At 37.8% G+C, this 22538-nt stretch overlaps 3 protein-coding genes across 13 annotated transcripts in view; 1 reads left to right on the forward strand and 2 right to left on the reverse strand.

Moving 5' to 3' along the window:
• The window catches only part of arhgef6 (Rac/Cdc42 guanine nucleotide exchange factor (GEF) 6), a 29819-nt gene extending 28116 nt beyond the window's left edge, over positions 1–1703 (reverse strand). For 5 of the 9 annotated variants that reach the window (XM_079893149.1, XM_079893150.1, XM_079893147.1 and 2 more), the window contains exon 1: positions 1392–1693. In XM_079893149.1, the coding sequence (XP_079749275.1) occupies positions 1392–1556 (165 nt within the window). In that variant the 5' untranslated portion in view covers positions 1557–1693. Of the gene's footprint in view, positions 1–29; positions 181–1391 lie in introns of those variants that run through there. The other 4 variants (XM_079893154.1, XM_079893153.1, XM_079893152.1 and 1 more) reach the window with 2 other exon arrangements.
• A 470-nt stretch (positions 1704–2173) lies between these two features.
• Positions 2174–7784, reverse strand: rbmx (RNA binding motif protein X-linked). 2 transcript variants are annotated; one of them, XM_079893270.1, is made up of 9 exons: positions 7681–7784; positions 6614–6739; positions 6132–6238; positions 5772–5937; positions 5498–5614; positions 5306–5420; positions 4554–4688; positions 4388–4479; positions 2174–3836 (listed from the first exon to the last, which is right to left on the reverse strand). In XM_079893270.1, the coding sequence occupies exons 2-9, from the start codon at positions 6720–6722 to the stop codon at positions 3526–3528; spliced, it is 1152 nt and encodes a 383-aa protein (XP_079749396.1). In that variant the 5' UTR covers positions 6723–6739; positions 7681–7784; the 3' UTR covers positions 2174–3525. The 2 variants fall into 2 exon arrangements, with proteins under 2 accessions (XP_079749396.1, XP_079749397.1); XM_079893271.1 differs by lacking the exon at positions 7681–7784 and adding an exon at positions 7033–7112.
• Positions 7785–8261: 477 nt separating this feature from the next.
• tm9sf5 (transmembrane 9 superfamily protein member 5) lies at positions 8262–22174 on the forward strand. Of its 2 annotated transcripts, XM_079893432.1 has the most exons (18): positions 8277–8576; positions 8702–8769; positions 8864–8957; positions 9685–9809; positions 10075–10204; positions 10629–10756; positions 10983–11094; positions 11174–11253; positions 11359–11464; positions 11769–11810; positions 12116–12248; positions 12542–12661; positions 13090–13147; positions 13243–13402; positions 15003–15154; positions 15247–15358; positions 15564–15735; positions 19918–22174. In XM_079893432.1, the coding sequence occupies exons 1-18, from the start codon at positions 8439–8441 to the stop codon at positions 19983–19985; spliced, it is 1998 nt and encodes a 665-aa protein (XP_079749558.1). In that variant the 5' UTR covers positions 8277–8438; the 3' UTR covers positions 19986–22174. The 2 variants fall into 2 exon arrangements, with proteins under 2 accessions (XP_079749559.1, XP_079749558.1); XM_079893433.1 differs by lacking the exon at positions 11769–11810 and having other exon boundaries at positions 8262–8576.
• Positions 22175–22538: the final 364 nt, after the last annotated feature.

Here is a 22538-nt window from a genome sequence, read left to right on the forward strand (position 1 = left end):
TTCGTTTTGGAAGTGAATGTCAGCCTAACCTATGAGCCACATTGTACCCAGCTACTACTGCCATGTATCGCATGCTAAATTTATTTGGCGTTCAGTATACTGTTACTATTTCTTTGCGTGAGCTTCGCCATAGTACACACACACACACATCTGCTAGATCTCATTGGGCCCTGTCGCACCAGGAAAATATATTTTGGAGGAAGTGACGATGTTTGCTCAGCAAGATTCTACTTGGACCGTTTACTAGTGATGGTAAATCCGACTCATTTCATCGAATCGATTCTTTCAAACAGTTCGTTTCAAAGAACCGGCTCCAAATCCAATTCTTTTGCGCATTGACCATCATGGGCTACACGAAATTAACAAATAAGGCCATCACATTTTGTATTGCAGTTTCATGTGGTGGCAGCTCAAATAATTTGGATGAACACTACACTAATTAATTTACGTGAAAGCTTAGCTGAAAAGTTTTTTTAACGAATCGTTCAGTCACGTTTCGCGAACAGGCTAAACCAAATCATTAAAAAGATCCGACTCCAAAGAACAATTCGTTTACGAATATTTGGGAAATTCAAACTGAAAATATTTTTTTTGACAGCGTCGTGTAAAATCAGTAAAGCGGTATGGCACATAGATATGCTAAAAAGAAAAGAAGGGATGAAGACACGAACCAACAAAACCTATAATGGGCCCTTTATTAAAAAAAGAGAAACTTTTATCTGTCAAGTTGTATTGATCAGCACATTCGTTATAATGTCCCTGTATCGAAACACGAATTCATAGTTTAAACCAAAACGATTTTTAACGAACTTTATTCAGCAGAAATCAAAATATATACCGTAGGCTATTTAATTAATAACGATCCTGTGTGTAATGAGTAAAAAGGGTCATTACACACAGGAGAGTTGAATTTGGTAACGTTACTAGTTAGCAGCAGAGGAATACAGAAAGACATTCAATAATCTGAGATCTCACTGACACAGTTAAACGGCTTTTACAAAGAAGAAAATTGCTTTACAAATGTCCTTGGCATTTTATACAAAAGTGAAGATTGACAAGGACTTCGTTTTTGAGAATGCGATAATGCGGAACAATTTCTCATGTAACAGGAAGTCGGATTGTATCTCGCTTAAATTGTGCGCCCTGAATAAACCTACAGTTAAATACACATTCATCGCGTACTTTTTTTATTTACAAAAACGTATTGTATCTTTGCAAAATATAGTGCATCTCAAAGTGTCACTTGTAACAGTAAGCGTCTCGGCATTAGGCATCGTGCACCGACAGTTCCGCATGGCTGTATTTGCTGCGGTTGCATTAAATTATATACAATTAACTAATTTTTACGACTGTTTGACCAAAGAAACATACATGTGCATATTGTAAATTACCTTTAAGATGGCTCCAGGCAGCAGTCGCTCCATAAGCTTACACAAGACGACCCCATCTCTGAGAGATGTTTTCAGAAATTCCTCAGGATCAGCGATATTCTTTTTGGGTGAATTAAGCACGCCTAATGTTATTAGCCACGTAACAGTCTGCTCCTCGGGGTTCATAGTTTAGGCTCAATGGGCCTTTCAGATTTTGCTGCACCCTTGGTGCGCCGGCTCTCACTATTTGTGTTGAGATGCTACCCACATCCGTCGCGCTTCTGCTTTTTCTGTATGTTACAACGACCATTCAGCCTCGCCACTTAGTTCTCCAGTGGACGTCTGCTATATAACTAACATAAAGGCTCTTTGACATTTCAGTGACACAAAGGGAACTGTTATTGATTTAAAATGCCGCAAGAATTTTCCATTTGGCTCAACTTTTGTGTTTTCTTGATTAAATTGGCTTGTATATGTAGTATAGGTGAACGCTGACAGTATACCAATACACCACTATTATAGTCGGAATTTATTAAGAAACAGACAAGTGATATTCATTTCAACTCAAAGATTGTTTATTGGGAAAATCAACTCAAATGATTGTTTATTGGGGGTTAATGTAATTCATCTGTAGTAACTCCACGACTCATCTAAACGTCAGTCTCAACGATCAGCAGCCTCCAAAGAACACTTCTGGATAGATTCTGGATCTAGGTGGAGAAAAAAAATAAATAATAATAATTCAATTGTACAAAGATGCAAAATATCAATTTGTAGGGTTTAAGGTCTTTAACATACCTGCATCTTCAGAAAGGCTTATGGATCATCCACAATGACAACAGGTCCTGATCAGCAATGATGTATTCATCATGTATGCATTACCATCAAACTCCCTTTCCTCCATTCACCCTGCAACAAGAGAGTTACCATCAGCAAACTGTTGTAGCTCAGCATAAGGGACAAATATTCTTAAAAATAATGACCCAATCTGAAAGGTTTTCCAGGCTTGTTGATAGGGTGCTGTCTTTCTCCACGTGGTTTCCTTTGTTAGAATCTGCATGCTTGCAAGCGGTTCTGGCTTTTTGTTAACACTAAGTGAATTTACAATTTCAAAAGCGTTCCACTGGGAAGTTTCAAGAGGTTTTGCAGCTATGTGGTTTATATTTGACTGTAGGGATAGATCCATTGAGAAGATTCATCTTAATATCCTTAAAAAAAAAAAAGAAAAAAGGCCATTTCTCATTTGAAAGGGGCAAAAAAAAAAAAAATCCAGACATTCTCCTTTAGTGCAACAGAATTGACTGATTTTTCTGAGACTAAGACCTCCTAAACTCAGCGATCCAGTGGTTGGGGGAGGGATCAGACTCCTTTGAAGGCAGAGACGAGGTTTTGTTAATGTTGGAAACAGCGTTTCAGATTGCATTTGAAAAAGCCAGGGCAATCAAGACGATGTTTGACTAAAATTACACTAACCTTCAGGCTGCAAAATAACACCAGAGACTTGACTTATACCAGAACAAAAGGGTTTGCTTTGCTTACCAGCTGTTGACAGGTTTTATCTGTGGTGTTGAATTGTTTCTTGCATTTTGGTTGTCTTTGGATTGGTCGATGCAAGACGTCAATGTTTAGGCTTTGTGATGAAGGATCCATTTGCACTGAGGAAAACTACACCCATAGAGTTTGGAAAAAGGTGACATTTGTCCATTCCTCAACAATGTGAACAATCATGCCTACATGAATATTCTGCATTGCATCTATATTAAGTGGCATTTGGGGGTGCTCACCATGGAAAACTGAAGAGGTGAATAGATATTTACACTTCATAGTTTCTCATTCTCTTGAATAGTGTTGCTCAAGATCTTTGATTAAAAACACTTTATTGGTAAATGAAAGCCATATGCTAGGGCATTGCAGGTTTAACAAATCACTAGTATACAAAAAGAACACACTTAGATTTGCAACGGTACCATTAAATGGGATGTGGGCAAGGGAAAATAAACTTTGCATTTAAAAAGGACAAAAAAAAACCTCCACAAGTTTGTGTACAGCTTTAAACTGAAGCTTGAAGTCCAGAGTTTAAAAGGGCGCTCCTTTGAATCTTAAAGTCTTTTGAAAGTCTCAACGAGAAACCATTTCTCCATTTCCCCCCCTTTTCTCAGTATCGGCTCCGGGCCATTCCTCTATCTGCCCGACCGCCGCCGCGGCCACCACCCCGAGGTGCCCCACGGCTCGAGCTGCTGTATTCACGAGGATAGCCTCTTTCAAGAGGGGGCGGTCCCCGCTCCTGCCTACCCGGTCGGTCACCACGATTAGTGGAGTACGGGTCACTCCGACTGCTGGGATAACTGTCACGACTGCCATATCCATCCCGGGAACTGCTGCCATAGTCGTCGTAACGACTGCTTCCGCCACTCCCACTGTAGGATGGAGGGGGACCCCTTGAGGGTGGGGCGCTGCGTGAGTTACCTGCAGGGTCAATGGGTCATGTAATTGGCAAAATTTTACTTAAACATTTTTTGCATGATACTGCGTTGTCAAGTGCCCATTTCCCTAAATCTGCATCATGTCTAGCTCAAATGTTAGAAACTTTCCAAATGGGGCTAGAACAAATTTGGATCTCAGATTCTGGGAGGGACTACTTAAGCCTAGATAACTGAACTACCCAACTGAAGTGTAGACAATTGACCACTCAGAGGCCTTTGACACGTCATTGTTGAGTAAATGCACTTTCCTTGGTTTGGATTGAATTCCAGATAGATTGTAGTTTGAGTACTGCATCTCTCTTGGTTGTTCGGACAGAGCTACTGGAACGACTCAAACTTTTGGGGGGCAAAAAAACAGCTTGCAAGAGAATCCTTGTTGGTGCGATTTTGGTTGGAACTCTCACGATGAAAAGATGCCGCGTTTGATGTTTCCACTTTTTGGCAATCACACGAGGCAGCCCTTTCCAGGCCCAAAACAGGCGGTTTGAGTGGAGCCCCTTAACCCTTTTCACCACACTAAAGGTTTAATCTTACCGTAACCGTCGTAAGGGTCTCTATAGGAGCCTGTACTGGGCCGTTCCATGTAACCCCGGGGCTCTCGTCCTCCACCATAGCCATCGCGATCACTAAGAAACAATAAAACATTAGGCTGGATTCTCAAACTGCCATCAGATACATCTGACAATAGATGTTAACACACCTGTACCCTCTGGATCCTGAGCCATAGTCATCTCTAGAACTGGAATGGCTTGAATACTCCCGGTATGGGTAATCACGTGGTGCTGGAGCGTAGTCTCGACTGTCCCTTGAACTCATGTAGTCACGGCTGGAATAACTGCAAAATATGAACAGCTTGAAAGTCACTGTATATGGCAACACAGACCATCACAAATGTTATTTTAGTATTAGTTAATATTTTGAATTAGATTTTATTTTTATGTACTTTACTCTGTTTCTCCTAGTCAAATTTAATTGTATAAATATTTTAATTTAGTGGCCAATTTTCTTCATAAAGTTTCCTCAAATAATCCTTTTAAATAATGAAAATTATTTTTAATAGTGTCACTTAACACAGACCAGCCCCTCACACTCAGCTACATAAGGAAAGCTGCGAGAGTTGAGTGCACAAAGTGTCCACACTTTGATCTTTTTTGGTTAAGAGTATTATCCAGCTATTTGAAGTGCACTTTTTCATTTTAGAATTTTTACAGTGAACACTACTTGCACTATTTATACTACAATGAAAGTACATAATAGTGCACAAATCCACATATTGGGATGCACATCTAGTCTGACTTAACAGTTTTCCAAGGGGCAATCAGTTTTATTTTTCAGATCCAAATTAGACCAATATACTTTGTAACTGACTTGATAAATTGCCAGTCCCAAAAAAAAAAAGGGAGTCTCTAACTTGTAGCAGCCCTGAATTATTAATGCTTTTACATCTCTCACCTGTCTTTACTACTGTAGTGGTCATCACGAGGTGGAGGACCATCATCCCGCCGTGACATTAGAGAATCTCTGCGAGGAGGGGGGCCATATGGGTCCCTGTCTCTGGACACTGGCGCTGTTAAATACATTGAGAAATAAATGACTGTATGGTTCAAAAGATAAAAGGAGCACAAAACTGTTCGGCAAACTCACGTCTGCCCATTGGCCCAGAGAGTGCAGATCTCTTGGGTGGGGGTCCTCCGTTTCGCACTGGGGGGCCTCTCTTCAGTGGTGGTGGCCCTCTTGAAGACATGCCTTTAAAAAAGGGTTCTACAATCCCTACGTTATCATGGTAATATTTTTGGCAGCAAGTATGTTTTAAGTGTAGGCTCAGAACTTCTTAGAAGACAATCAGTTCAAATAGATCATCAAAAGAGTGTCATCACTGTGAAAAAAAAGAAAAAAAAGGTAATGTTCTGAATGGTACCTCTGCTTGGTGGTCCCCGCATTCCACTTGGTGCTCCTCTGGACCCTCGCGGACCTCTGGCAGGGCCACGACTCCGTGGATGAACTGGTGGTGGACCACGGCGTCCTGAAGACTCAAACTGAGGTTTTGTGGCCTGTTCCACTTTAATAGGTTTTCCGTCAAGGGGCTAGGAAACAAGTAACAGAAGTTTAGGAAACTATTGCTTTTAAATATACAAGCTTCCTGAAAAGCAAATGTGCACATCTATTATGTAAGCTCAGAACTTCTTAGAGGACAATTGTGGACTACATCAGTTCAAGATGATCACTACCACAAACCATCATCACAGCTTACAAATGTGAAGTTCACACCATTACTCACCTTTCCATTCATTTCCCTTGCAGCATCTTTAGCGTCACCAGGATTTTCAAAAGTTACAAACGCGAAACCTCTAGATTTGTTTGTTTCGCGATCCTTCATCAACAGAACTACAAAGGACAAGGGGTAGGAAAAATATGGTCATACTTCCCACTAAATGCTTAATTGAAGGCATAGTTAAAGCAAAAATGAAAATTGACATCAATTGCACACTCATGTCATTCCAAACCCATGAAAATCCCATTCTCCCAAAACTAACAGTTCAAAGTGTTCATTAAGAGATTGTAAGCAGCTCATATGAATCCAGTGGTTTAATCCACAGATCGTGTCAGAAAGTTATGGCTTTGGAATGACATGAGAATGAGTATATGACAACTTTCATTTTTGTGTGAACTAGCCCTTTAACATTTTTATCTCATGGCTGCAACCCAAATTACTACAAACGTTTCTATTTAGTAAGTTAGATCATACAAAACTACTATTACCTTCATCTATTCGGCCAAATTTGCTGAAATATGCTTCAAGGACCTTCTCACTAGTTTCTGTGTTCAGGCCACCAATGAACAGCTTTCCCGGTCGGTCTGCCTCTGCCATATTTCCCACTGTTGCCACTAAAAAGGAGAGACATTTCTGCATTACAAGAGAACAGTTCAGTACATCTCGTCTGAAAAATATATAACGTTATACAAAAAAAAGCTTAAAACCGGCATAAGCTGGTCTCCCAGGCTAACTAATAAGTGCCTTATTAGTTAGTAACTAATCAGTTCACTAATCAGTAACTAATAAAACCAGCAAACAGACCAACCTCACCAAGTGGGAGAGCAATTTTTTTTTTTTAAACGGCTTATCAACAATAATACATGCATAGTAGCAGTAAACAACGGGAAAAAAGTCAGTAACCTACGTGTTGCTGTAACGTTACCGGTTAATGGATTTGGAACAGCTATTTGACGATAAAATAGCGTTTTATTTAATCATTCTCTGGCGTAACAGTTAGATGGTTAACTCAGCAACCATTAGCTGATAGGCCCTGCCTTGCTAACAGTAGTTGCTTTGGATCACGTGCAAAACACTACGAACCGTTATTATAAAGTTTTAGAAGATACTAAACGTTTCGGTCGAACATTTTGCATGGCATTTACATACACATTTTTAAAGCATGCTTCACAAAATGGCGGACGCTAAAAATTACAAGGCTACTAACAGCTCCAGCAGGCTGAGACCTCTTCAGGCCATATGGCTAACTTACAACACATGTTTGATGAAGAATATCATATAGTCACGATAAACACTCACTAATAATCTAATAATAGATTAAAATGTATGAGAGAATAACGCTACTTTTTCCAAGTTCAAAATGGCGATTCAAAATGTGCGCTTAAAAAACATCTTGCCGTCAGCCATCTACATGAGGCCATTTTCAGTTACCATCACATCTACTAAATATATACCTATCAGGCTAAGCGCATGACCGTGCACGATAAAAATACCATCTATCAATAAACCATAAATCTAAGCATGACGACTATATTTGAACGATTCATTTACTCACCTCAGGATCAATAGGCAGAAACAAAAGCGTCTACTGGTTTATATGTGTCTAATGTGTGGTTTCGACCCGCCCACAGTGCAGCCACTTACTCTACGGTAAGAGGGAGGAACTTAACGGGTTAAAAGTCTCTCGCGCCCTCTATTGTCATGTTTGCAAACTGTTCTTATTTTAGTCAGCGAAACCATAGAGCGAAAGCCAGTCGTAAATATTAAAGTTGCTCTCACTGATGAATTTTACACAAAGAAATAAATAGCGTTTTAAATTTAAAATGGCGTGAGAGTAATATCTGAAGCTAAACAAAAACTGTTGTGTACATGAAGCGGGTCGCCTCACGGGGCAGACACGACATCATATGACCAGCCGAACACTAAAAGCAAAATGAATAAATTCATGAATAAATGAATAAAGTAGATAAATATATTATAACATATTTATAATTTAATAAAATTACAATTAAAAACTATTTAATTAATTAAAAAATATTGATTGTATAAATATATTAATTAAAAAACAGCTGTCATTAATCCAGATGTTTTATGGATCATTGGTGTACTGAGGGATTGGAGGAGGAGTCATGAGGGGGCGGAGTTATGTTCACAGTAAGGAAGTGACACTAATACAAATCTTTCTTGAGTCAGTAGCAGTAGTAGCTGCGAGCTCGTTGTCTTGGTGATTTTCTGTGTGAATTATCGCCGGTTAGTTATATGGTTTGCTCCAGCAGAGTAAACCGGAAACCTCGCAGGACGCTGGTTTGAAAAATGAAGTCTTTAAATCCGAGTTGTGTTTTTTTGCTGAGTTTAACTCTAGTCAGCTCAAGCGTTGGATTCTACCTTCCGGGTTTAGCGCCAGTCAGTTTTTGCGAGAAAAACTCGAATGGAGAAATGGGGGAATGTCAGGTGAGCTTTTACTGTCCTATATTTGTTAGCGTATGATTATGTACAGACAGTTGGCAAATAACAAATGTTTAGACAGCATAGTCAGCTGTCTCCTTGATCCCTCTCCCCTGCTGTCATTCCCGCAGACTGAGATACAGCTCTTTGTGAATAGACTGGACTCTGTGGAATCAGTCCTGCCTTACGAATATGATGCGTAAGTATGCTTGACCTTTACAATATAAGCTTCATTATATATACATGCATTTCGTTACAAGCACTGATCAGTGAGGGCATACTTTTTGCTTTAGGTTTAACTTTTGCAAAGACAAGGATGAAAGAAGGCCCTCAGAGAACCTTGGGCAGGTGTTGTTTGGAGAAAGAATAGAGACATCACCTTACAAGGTATAGTATAGACATCACCTTACAAGATATTGTTTTTTATTTTAGATTTTTAAAATATTATTTACCTTATTCGTTGTAGCCTATTTTATCTTTAATATCACCATGAAATCAAAATGGACACTTTTATGGAATATTGCAGTTTTTATTTTAAATGATTTGTCCCACACATTTTTTAATAATTAATTTGCCTTTGTAATCTTTAATTCAAATCACTTCCCCTCCCACTTGCAATGGCATCTCTTCTCTTCTCTAAAGAAGTGTTTTTCGGACACTCACATGAGATTATAGCAATAGCAAACTAGAACAATTCAATCAATTGCCGATGGACAAAATTAAGTCCTGCCCTACTCTTTTTTTCTTGTTCAAGAAGCCGTTTCACGTTTTCACACAACAGGGAATAAAAGACTATCACAACTTCCATTTTATGCTGACTTCAGTGCAGTGACATTTGAAAGATTATACACCCTGCTTTTGGAAACCTGGCATCTTGTTTGTCAAGTTTTACTAGATGTAGCTGTAACTGACGCACACACACACACTTTTCTCCCTTTGTGTTTTGTTTGACTTTTTTTTGTATATTATCGTCATATAATTATGTTGTTGGTATTTAGACAGTGTATTCCTGTTTGATACTATTCTGCAGAATGTGAACTCCAGTACTGTATGCTTCTCTGGATGGATAATGGATGGATCCTTCAGATATTGATTTTAGAAATTTTTCTCTTAGTTTTCATTTAAGGCTGACAAGGCATGTGAGAAAGTCTGCACCATAACGTATGAAACTGCAGAAGAAGACAAGTTAAAGTTGGACTTTCTAAAGCGAGGAATGGAGTTGAATTACCAGCACCACTGGTAAGTCTACATGGATGCCTTGCCTACAGTAGGAGTGGTAGCATTGTGGAAGTTGTCATCTTGCTTTATCAGTTACTAGCATAAGCAAGTTACTAGCATAAGCAAGATGCAATGCTCAACTTTTTAGAAAAGACACAATACCTATCTGTCATCGTAGGGTTTGGCATATTATCCTTTACTGAGTATATAGGCCTAATTGGTTGCACATGACATAACAGATTAGTGGTTTGGTTTATTCTTACACTTTTTTTTGTTTGTTTTACAGGATTGTTGACAACATGCCTGTAACATGGTGTTATTTGGTGGAAGACAATCAGAAAGTCTGCAACCCAGGATTTCCCATTGGATGTCTAGTAACCAAAGAAGGAAACCCAAAGGATGCCTGTGTTATCAATGTGAGAGAGAGACTGTTTATCACCACTTGATTTGTGAGATCGCTTTTATTAAAAAACAAACAATCAAGGTCAGCCCACGCTAAAAAATTAAAGCAAAAGTAACGTAATGCATTACTTTCCATAAAAAGTAACTAAGTAATGCAATTAGTTACTCTTTTAAGGGAGTAACGCAATATTGTAATGCATTAATTCCCCAACACTGAATTTAATTAAAACTATATATGTATATTTTTAAGTTTAAACGTTAAATAAGTTAAATCTTTATATATCATTAGAATACATTACCAGAAATAGAACACTGACACAGAGGAAATATTAAGCATATCAACAATTTCAAAATAACATTATAAGTCACTAAAAGATTTAGCAAGAGAAGTACAGAGATGCCATTTTGATGCTTTGTGATTTTGATCCACTCCTTTAGGCTGATTTCAACAGGAAGAACACTTATTATGTTTTCAACCATGTGGACATCACCATATATTACCACAGTGAAGATGAAACGACTGGGATGGGTGCTCGACTTGTGGCGGCTACGCTGGAACCTAGGAGGTCTGATTTAGCAACTAACTTTCTGTAACTAACTTCACTTTAGGTAGCGTCCTTAACCTAATGTAAGGTCTTTCTCTACTTTCTGTGGGCCCATGTGACCAGTTTCAGCAAAAAATGCTTTGAAGTTAGGCATAGCAACATCTGTGACATCAATGAGAAAACCAAGTAAAAATTTCTGTAATGCACATGGATTAGAACATTACATATATATTTGTCTGTTGAACAGCATCAAGCATGGTGATGATGAGAAACCAACATGTGAAGGCGCTCCCATGGACATTCCAGTAGATTCCAGCAGTAGTACCAAAGTGACCTACACCTATTCAGTTAAATTTAAGGTAAGCTTGTTTATGGAGACAGTATATGGAGATGGTTGGAAAGAACTCTGTGTGATAGAGCTTATTTCTTCTTTTTTAGCAAAATAATGAAATTAAGTGGGCTTCTCGATGGGATTACATTTTGGTTTCCATGCCTCACAGCAACATCCAGTGGTTCAGGTGAGCACAGAAAGCCAAGCTGGTTGAAAATACATAATATCAAGAATAAGCTCTTATATCTATATTTCCATACATACTAATGGCTTTCATGTTAATTTTTTTCAGCATCATGAACTCTTTGGTTATTGTGCTCTTCCTGTCTGGTATGGTGGCCATGATCATGCTTAGAACATTGCACAAGGATATTGCCCGGTACAACCAGATGGACCAGGTAGCTTGAATTTACTTTGTTCTCCTTCCAACTGTTTTCTAGATAACAGAAGAAATGAATGACTCCGTTACGTCACTACAGTCTCTTGTGTCAACAGAGCTGACACTCCCGCATCAAACTTCCTGCTATATATTGTATTTTATTTGAGTTATAATTGTCACATTTTCATGGGTCATAGATCCTAATCTTCAAGCATATATTGACTGACAATTTTCCTCCTAGTTTTAGTGTTTTATTATTTTTCTCATGTTAATAACCAAAAGAATACATCCAGTCAATGAATCCTCTGTTGTGACATTCACAGGCAGACTGGGTTAAGATCCCTCCAGCTGCAAACATTACCTATGTAAGCGTATTAGCTTATGTTTGCTTATGTCACTGGTGATTATGATTGGGTAATTGTTTGGCTTCGGGGAACTTCCTTTGTATGGTAAAACAGTGTAATTGTACATTACCATACTCACCAATCAAGGTAAAAAAAAAAAAAATGAAGGAAGCTGTTTTGCAGTGAATAGATAATGACACTGATAAAACATATGTCACATATACCATCTGCTGTGTTGAGAATTTAAATGAGTGTGTTCTGGCCATAATGGTTTATCTGATGATAGTCATGTGAGATCATATTGAGGTATGTCATATCTCCTGCAGGAGGAGGCCCAGGAGGAGTCTGGCTGGAAGCAGGTTCATGGTGATGTGTTTAGGCCACCCAAGATGGGCATGCTTCTGTCTGTCTTCCTCGGACAGGGCACTCAGATCTTCATCATGACCTTCATCACCCTTTGTAAGTGCATCTGGAACAGAAATGAATTAAAAGTACTGCAGATTTTTGTATTGTACAAGTTAACTTTAAGGGTTGCTTCTCTAGATCCGTGAGAACAGTTGAATATTTGAGTGCATCATGAAAATACCAACAATGTGAACTTTCCTTAATTTTCTCACATTTTTAATTAGATTATTTACGTTCAATTAGACATTGTTGAACAATTGGTTTTACACATTTTGGGAGCATGTTATTTCACATTAGTTATAATAGCATTAAATGAAAAAAAGTGACAATTCTGTTTTTCCCTTTAGTCTTGGCCTGTCTGGGCTTCCTGTCTCCAGCCAACAGAGGGGCTCTCATGACCTGTTCGGTGGTGTTGTGGGTTTTGCTTGGCACACCTGCTGGATATGTGTCTGCCAGACTCTATAAGAGTAAGGAAATATTGCAGTGGAAAATCTTGTTTTATCTTATTTTCTTCTGGAAGTCATTATGAAGATCTAAAGAGGTGATATTTGACATTTGTTTGGCTTTCCAGTTTGCTGTTGCCATTGATAATAGGAGTGAGCAAGTTTTAGAAAGCGTATAAACACTTGTAGACACGGCATGGTCAAAAACTGTGTTCTTCTCAATAACCAATGCTCACACTTCTTCCTGTTACACCTGTGCTACAATTATACTGTGTCACAGTGCCACTCAGTGGCCAAGAAAAACTTTACAACAAATGGCTCCAACACATACTATTGTTTTATGGTTCTATTCATTTCTGCATTTTTAGTGAGGGGAAAGAAATGTACATTAAAAATGCCAAATATTCATCTTGATTGCTTACTTTTCCAATCAATTCCCTCTGTATCATCAGCTTTCGGTGGTGAAAAATGGAAAACCAATGTCCTTCTCACAGCCCTTTTGTGTCCTGGGTATGAATAATTTTTTCATCTTCATTTCCCGAGAACAGAAATAATATGATTTATGTCAGTATACAGTTTTAAAGACGTGGCTTGTGTTTTTGCAGGATTGTGTTTGTGGACTTTTTCCTGATGAATCTGATCCTGTGGGTAGAGGGCTCCTCTGCTGCTATTCCCTTTGGTACACTCGTGGCAATCCTGGCGCTGTGGTTTGGCATCTCTGTTCCTCTCACTTTTGTGGGTGCATACTTCGGCTTCAAAAAACCAGTGAGTATGCCTTCTTGAACAGACCAATTGTTCTTGACGCCTGTTTCACACATGACCCGCTTGCAGTGCGTATGCGATATGTTTTTTTTTTTTTTCAGTGCCCATGTTAAGAGGTTAGAGCATTCACACTTCAAGTCTGGCACGGCAACAATGCGTTGCAGGAACAGTGCGGTAGAGCAGTACAACAAGCGTTTCTGCACGAGTCAATTTTTGCTGAATTAAAGTGCATAATAGAGCATTATGGACTCATGGTCAAAATGTAATTTAAAAAAAGTAATTTTACCATATATGCATATAATTCCTTTAAGCTTGGGGTAAAGCATAGAAAAGCACTTACCAGGAGTTGCAAAAATAATTAATGCGGTCAAAATTATATCTAAAGTATTAGAATTATTGCTCCGAATATAAGACGACCCTAATTATAATATATTAAAATTATAATTGCATATTTTCCATATTTTAATGTTTAATTTTTATATTGAAAGTATGGTAAATACTGGTAAAATGTACCAACAATCACGTTTAAAAATAAACACTATAGCGTAGGCTGCCATAAAAATAGCCTGTAGTTCTCATTTCAGTAGATTTCACAATGACTGATATTTCACCTTTTTTATGTACAGTGACAGATGTTGGCATGTCAAAAAACACAAGTGTTTGATCTACATTTCCTATCTGAACCAAGGGATATGAATGTTTTTTTCTTTAGGCCGATCACATAGCGCTGAAAAGACAACAGTTTCTCCCTAAAGTCCGAGGCCAAGTGCTGGGCAATATTTGTTCTGTGGCGTAATGCTAACCCATTACGCCGCATCATTCTTATGCTGCATCAAAGCGGCCACTTCGTAGAAATTTCGGCTTCGTAGCCGAAACAAGAAATAAGGGGCCTCGCTGGTGTGTGTGTTCAGCTCTTTGGTGATATCCAGTGCCTTCAGCTAGATGACTGCTGTGGTTATGGGCAGCCCCTCATTTCTTCCCTCGGCTACGCACCAACACACCCCCCTGCCAACTTCCCCGAAATGGCCCCACTTTTTCAGATGTATTTTCAAGAAAAAAACCTTGTCTTATATTCGTAACAATACGGTACTTAAAGTATATCTGGTTGTCTGAGAACTACACTTGGAACAAGAAGGCTACAAAATGTATGACATCTAATCATTGAGATGGGAAAAACATACAGCATTTTATGACTCGTAAGACTTCTTAATATCTTTTTATATCTTAATATATAAATCTATATAGAAATAATGAATTAAATATTACGTTGTTTATATTTATTGTGTTTAAAGCCACGGCTCAGTAGTGCACTGCAAACACATCTTATGTGAAATACGTACTGCAAACTGATCAGGGCTTTTCAACAGAGAACAATTCTAATTCCTGGCATTCTGACAGGTGCTGATTCCACACTTGCGGATACAAAAAAAATTACATTTAATAATAGGCTCACAGGTTTTGATACTTATGCTTGCCTATTTATGTATTTCTAAACATTTGAATCAGCTGCTATTGCAGTTCCCATCTGTGTGAGCTTTTCTTCTGGCACACTGTCATGCACGATATCATGATTGTGGGTGTTTTTATTTTCCTGTTTTAACAGGGCATCGAGCCTCCTGTGAGAACAAACCAGATCCCACGCCAAATTCCTCAGCAATCATTCTTCACCAAACCTGTGCCAGGCATCATCATGGGTGGCATCCTGCCCTTCGGCTGCATCTTCATCCAGCTCTTCTTCATCCTCAATAGCATTTGGTATAGTTTGAAATCATATCATGCTGAAATGACTTGATGCCAGAACTGATGTTTTGGCCCTAACATTAACTAATTGAAATGTTTCTTTGCAGGTCTCATCAGATGTATTACATGTTTGGCTTCCTCTTCCTGGTCTTCATCATCCTGCTCATTACCTGCTCTGAGGCCACTGTTCTGCTCTGCTACTTCCATTTATGTGCAGAGGTGAGATTGAACACTGATCATGGCATCTTTTAAATGTTTTTTTGGTTCATGTTTGGCTGGTTCTTATTCATCACTGATATAAATCAGTCTCATAAGAGTCTACAACATTTTAAACGTTATGTCTGAAGTGCTATTTAAAAATAAATAAATGCTTGTATATTTTTACTTTTTTGTTTAAAGCCTATTTTTTTTTTTCATTTGACAGGATTATCATTGGTGGTGGCGATCATTCCTGACCAGCGGTTTCACGGCAGTGTATCTGTTTGTCTACGCAGTGCATTACTTCTACTCAAAACTTCAAATTATAGGGTTGGCAAGCACCATCCTCTACTTTGGCTACACCTCGATCATGGTGCTCATTTTCTTCATTTTCACAGGTATGTGAGAGATGGTCTGTTTCCCTTTAGCCTTGATAATCTAAGTTGATATACAATGGGTATAACAGTAACATATAACTTTTGCTAAAATATTTTGCATCAAAAAGTGAAAGCACTTCAAATCTCTGTCCCCCTTTACAGCATAAAATGAATTAGAAAGAGTGTGTTGCAGCAGTATTGACAGTTTAAAAGAATTTTTTTTAAAGACAGAGCCATAGTTTGTTCAGTAAGGGTTAGGGCTGCTTAATAAAGAAAAAGAAAGAAAAAGTTCTGTTTTCCCCTGCTTTACCGAAAACATATCGAAACATATGTTACTTCAAAACCTGTCACCTTTGCATACCGTTACACCCCAATATACATTCCCAAACTTTCTTGTAAGCCGAATTCTTTTGATATATAATATTTACTTGAAGTACCCCCTGAGATTTGAAAGTAATTATTAAATCATTTAGCAACACATGACATTTACTCACCCTCAAGCCATCCTTGGAGTATATGACTTTCTTCTTTCAGCCAAACACAGAGTTATATGAAAAAATATCCTGGCACATCTATCCATCATAAAAGTAAGCCATATGGCTCCAGGGGATTAATAAAGGCCTACTAAATTGAAGAGATAAAAATATTGATTTTTATTTTATATTTTTATGATTTAATTAATCAATTTACGAACACCAGTTTGGGAATCCCTTGGTTAGAGCATTGATTTGTGTCATAACTTTTTTATTTAGGTTAAAGTTATATTTTATCACTGGTGTTTCTGATTTTCAGTGAATCTACAGCAAATGGCAAAAGAAATTATATTTTTTCTGACTTTTAGCTTACAGCCTTTCTGTTGTCCTCACCGGCTATAATCAAAAACGAGCATACTGCACATGTATTTTGACTCACAAGCTAATGACCCACAACCAAATGTGCTGCACGCGTCCTGAAAAGTGAAGACAAAACCTTTCGATGCAGTATAGGTCATAAACCTCGTCCCTCTTCATGGAATCGAAAAAGGATGTGAGCCAAACTAAAAAATCCAATTACACTTCAAATAATTTTTTTCCAAAGATGGTTTCTGTCATTTAGGTAGTTCTTATCGCGCTGATGTATGTTCAAGTGTTCGTCTTTCCAATAAGTTTGGTTTTAGTTAGTTATTTAGTGCTATAAAAACAGTGTAAAGTCATGATTGACAGCTGTGCATGTGGTGTGCGGCTCCACCTCAGTATTACTACTGACTTGGGCTCCAAATTATGTGATCAGCGGGATTCAGCGCAAGATGTTAACATTATTTTTTTATATATTTTAGTTTGATTTTCCTATAGTGCAAGGAGGATGCGTCATCCATCTTTTTTTACAGTCTATGCTAACTTAATAGTGTGAATCAGTCTTACCAATCCTACACTGAATAAGCTTTCACTGAATTCTCCTCCTCCATCAAATAACTAGTTTGACAGGTTAATCAGTTTAACAGGTTAACCCAGTTTAGAGTAAATTGCTATAGCTATATTTACTCTACAGTGTAGGGTTGCACCAGCTTTTCGTAAGTTCTTATTCAAATTGGAACACAAAGTCCATACTGTATTAGAGGCTTAGTAACTACTAGCTAGTTTGTAACTAACTAGCACCATTTGGTCTTAAGGTAGAACATAGCTAGTAGGTCATAAGCTCTCCGTATAATAATGTGTATTCGCATAAAATGACGTCTATCCCCAATGATCCAACAGCAGCCTTCAAATATATGAGCAGAAGAAGTTTTAAATGCTGTGAATTTCAGTTTATCCTTGATTCTTAACTTTTGCTTCACGTAAATAACTAAAAAAATAATTCCATTGAAATACGTAACTGCTTAATCTTCAATAACATAATAGGTGTTTTTTATATGAAAATAACATTCAGAAACAATATTTGAAATTAATTAGGATCAATAAATTATACTGATTCAAAAAAGCACAAGAAATGACATTTGTTATGATTGATTTTATTTGACATGCACAACATGGAACAATGCACACAGAGGTGCGCTATTTAGTCAAGTTATCTTAATTTATATAGCGCTTTTTACAATATGAATTGTTTCAAAGCAGCTTTACAGTGATAATAGGAAATTACAGTAACAGAGATTGTTTTGGCTTTACAACAGCTCTAGGATAAACTTATTGTCCAGCTAAAGTTAGTTTTGATTGATTGATTTACTTCCGTTGCGAAGATCATTAGTTATTAACTTAGGGGCCTCTAACACGACACCGTTCTAACAGAAAACCCTCAACGCGCTCTGGCCAACCATCCGCACAAAACAGTGTTGAACAGGTTCCAAGGTGCAAACGATTATCAGTTATCTCTGCGCAAACACCGATGTCGTGCATCACGTGTTCAGTCCATAGGTATGCACGTTTTAATATATATATGTGCGCAAGTGTGTAGTCCTTTTTTACAAATCAACCCTTAACAAACTACTTGTCTGGTAGTTTAGTAAATTAGTAAAAAAAACTAATTTATAAAATAGCGTAAAATGGCGTTTATCGCGTCCGTGTAGCCACATTTAGGTTGGTGTTGAAGAGCTAAGATGGGAACTGAGTAAATTTATTCACATGATGTTCTCTCTCTTAATATGCAAATGCCATTGCCAACATTATCATAAAAGGTTTTAGTCTGTCAGCCAAAACAAGAGCTTATTGATGCAATTCAGTCAGTCTGTCATTTTATTCCACCTGTTACTCCAGGTTGGATGCTTCTGTAAATATAGTTTATACATAGTTATGAGTCAACTATTTATTGGTGCAATGCAAACATTTTTAGTAGCTTGTAAGATACTACATCAAAACTAAGCACACAGCTGGTGAATTGGGGAAAGTACCATTCATCCGCTTCAGGATTTCTATTCTGTTCCTGAAATTCAATACTTTTTGTGCTCAGTGTGACATTACATTTTTTTTTTTTGTGATCATTTTTACTTTACCTACAATCTTAAATGTTCAGAGATTGTCATGATGTTGGTGGTTTTGATGCTGCAGTATGTCTCCCTGCTGGTCCTTTTGTTTAGCAGGTGACCAGTGCTAGTTGTTTTGTTCCTGCCCGATGGGTCATACTGTGTTCAGGCAGAGGGTAATTGGGACACGTATAAATATTCCTCATCTTTCATTGTTGTTGAAAGGTAGCGCCGCTCCCTCCGGCCTTAATCAAATCTCTGTCGCTTCCCCTCATTGATATGCTGAGGCGGAGGTGGCGAGCGATGGCCAGCTGTCTGCAATCCATAAACACCTGTGGGTTGATAGCATCTACATATGCTTACTTATGTCCACTCAGTCTCTCCAAACGGCAGGTTCTAGCTTTGTAGCATGTGTTTTCCTCACCCAGCGTGAAGAAAAGTGATTTACAACTGTTTAGGTCAAATGATCGACTCTGTAAAGTACCCCAAGCTTCTCTGCGACAGTACTTTGACATTTCACATAGGTCATTTGTTGTAAGAGTATTCAAGACACTGAACCTTTACAAAACACTCCAGATTATCCAGTGTAATTGCAGCAATTCTCACAGCTTTTCTTTGAGTGATGGGAAACCACCGCCATTGGTTTTCTGAGTGGATATGCCACAATCTATTTGTTGCCATGGATTCTTCTAGATGCTTTAGGATCCCTGGCTATGGCTGTTATGGCAACTTCTACGCGCACTTGAGGGGTGAAAATGTAAGACACGAGTAAAACGATTCTTACTGAGTCGCTATTACGTTCTCAGTCCCACATCTTAAAATAACGCTTCCCCGAAATGGTTTGTTTCTAGCAGGACTTTTTAGATCCCAAAAGCAAACTGAAGATAGAGTGAGAGCGTGTGTGGAGGATGAGGAGGAGGACTGAGAATCGTGTGTTTATAAATGCATCTAAATATAGATTCCGAGCTAAATATTTCAATCATTGGCTGTCACTGCCGCCCCAGCGATGATTAGATTTAATCCTGTGCTTTATCACACTCCGCTCAGTTTGACTGTCAGATAATTTGCTGGATTGAAACCCAACTATTAATAGATGGTTTTCTTGTAAAATGACTCCAATTGTGGTTTTAATAGAAGTGCTGTTTCATAATGTGTACACTATCAATTAGTCTGGGACATTTTATGACGTACATGTGCTGAAAAGCTCTTTTTGTTGTCCTGTTCTCTATTTCTTTTGTTAATTCTCACACATTTCTTCTTCCATCCAGGTACTATAGGCTTCTTCGCCTGCTACTTGTTTGTAAATAAAATCTACAGTGTGCTGAAAGTGGACTAAGGGAAGGACCTTTTGGAGAACACATCAACTTTTTACAGATCAGCTTTCATGTGAAAGTTTGAAGAGACATTTAAATGAAGGGAGGAATCAGACGATACTCTTCTTTCCTGAACCGCTGGTGTGTGGCTCAATTTGTAATTCAATGACCTGCAGTAGGTGTGCATGTGAACTCCAAAGACCCCTTTTCAGTGCTTTATTTATCTCGAGTTGCCTATGACTTTATTCCAGCTAAACCCACTGTGCTGAGAGCAGAAGCCCATATCTTTAAGCGTTAAGTTCTTTTTATGCTTTTATTTTGAATGTTTTACTTGCTTTGATTTATTTCATCATCATTTTTTTTGTGTATAGAATTTGTTTTGAAAGACCAGATGGGACACAGATTAGGGTGCGGTCACATTTACCTTTGTATGGTCAAATTCTGTGGGCTTAATGCGGTCATGTTAATAGAAAACCAGGCAATATTGAATTCCACATCAGATTCAAGTTTCTTCATTTTGAACACTCAAATTCACTGCTTAGTTTGAACCTACGAGTAAGCAGTGCTTCATGTATCGCTACACTGATGATAATGTATAATGGACCTTGTTTTCCCCCAAAAATGACTATTTTACTGTTGCTCACTGAAATTTCGCAGGCAAAACCCAGTCATTCCAATAGGAATCTGTGCGATTGGGAGTTTTGCGTAAAGGCAAAAAAGTTTCTCACCCAGATTTCGCTCATGTTCAAGTTTGTCACAGGAATTTGCCATGTTCACAACAGAAAGATGCTTGATTTGAAAGTGACTTCTGTATGAGCAGTGCTTCATATGTACACTGTTTTCAATGGACATGTTTATGCTAATGTGACTGCACTAGTTTGACATTAACCTCTGCTCAGCAAAATTTCTCTGGCGATATCCAGTAATTTCAAATAGAATCCATGCAATCAGGAGTTTCATGTGTGGGCGAAAAAATGCAGATTTTGCTTGTTGAAGTTGACCATACAAATTCGCTGTGTTGACAAAAAAGAAGCAGCTTGGTTTGAAAGTGAATTCTATGTGAGCAATGCTTCGCTACGTTACTGACAATGATTCTCCACAGCCGCAAATTTCGCTAATGTGACCGCACCACAGTAACCAGACCACAGTAACCTCTCTAATGTCACCTATTGGTGGATATCAGTAATAATTGTTACTATGTTGTTAATAGAATACAACTACTTTGTTCCATGTGTTTTTATAGTTTTATCTTGCTGACAAATAGTTTTTTATGGAGTGAAGGAAATGGGATGGTTAAGAAGCATATTTTTTGCTTGATGACATTTTTATACAAGTAATAATATCTAAATAATGGGAGCTATTTAGTGATTTTGTACTTTGTAAATTATTTAAATGTCATTACTTAAAAAAACTACAGGCGTACACATCTTTTTTCAATAACTTTAATTTAAAACCCACAGAATGTACTGATCAAGTCTTATGAGGTATACATAAACATTCTTAACCATGTTGTAACAAAAGAAAAATAAAGCACAAAGTACATTACAAAAATGTCTACTAAACTTTTTTTTTAATATAAAACAGTCTGTTGTTACAGTTGGAATACATTAATGATGACTTGCTTCAGCTGACTCTGTGGTTACATTTGTTGAAAGTGATTGTCTACTATTTTGTAAGTGCTGCAGACATCAGTGGAAACTGACATATGGTGGATATTGTCTGTGATATGTATTTTTGCACTCACTGGTTTCAAAATAATACTTGATGTAGCAGAAGAAACTGCAGGTTTGATTTATGGTAAATTGAGCTGACTTCCAAACACAGCAGCCAGAAATGAAGCACTAGCTATTCTATTTTCGTACAGGGTCACGCTAAGTGTTCAATAATGGTTAATGTCCATGCCTTCCTGCAGTGGACAATAACATAAAGTGCTTTATCAGTTCCAAAGCCGTCTTATTTAATCCCACATAATGTCAGTGGTTAAATGATATAATTGGCAGTGTCGGGGGATAAAAACATCTTATACTGCACAGAGACAATGTACAATTTTTCTAGGGAGGCACTCTTTAAGAGCGCTTACTCTACACACTGGTCAAGAGGTACACCATAAATACCCTGAGATCCTTAGCTCATTAGCTGCTCTTCAGGTCACATTTCACCCAAAAATCACAAGGAAATAAAAAATAAAGTACATTTCATAAATTGAAGGCAGTTCAACAAATACTACCATGATGTATAAATATTTTAATTTAAACTGAATTAAATTAACATTTTTATTCTACATTACGGTAATGAGAAATGGTTGGATGGTGGGAACAATGTAATGGCCTAAAAATATGCATATATATCTATATATATATATCTATATCTATCTATCTATCTATCTATCTATCTATCTATATATATATATATATATATATACAGTATATATGCTCTTCAAAATACTGATACTGAAACCCTACACATCTTTTAAATACCAACAGAAATAAAGTGAATAACTGACCCATACCCTAATGTTGATGAGATTAATCGCTTATTGATGCATGGACAATAAATAAATAAGAGTTTCTTCAATT

Source organism: Squalius cephalus (assembly GCF_949319135.1).
Source record: "Squalius cephalus genome assembly, chromosome: 14".
Taxonomy (NCBI): domain Eukaryota; kingdom Metazoa; phylum Chordata; class Actinopteri; order Cypriniformes; family Leuciscidae; genus Squalius; species Squalius cephalus.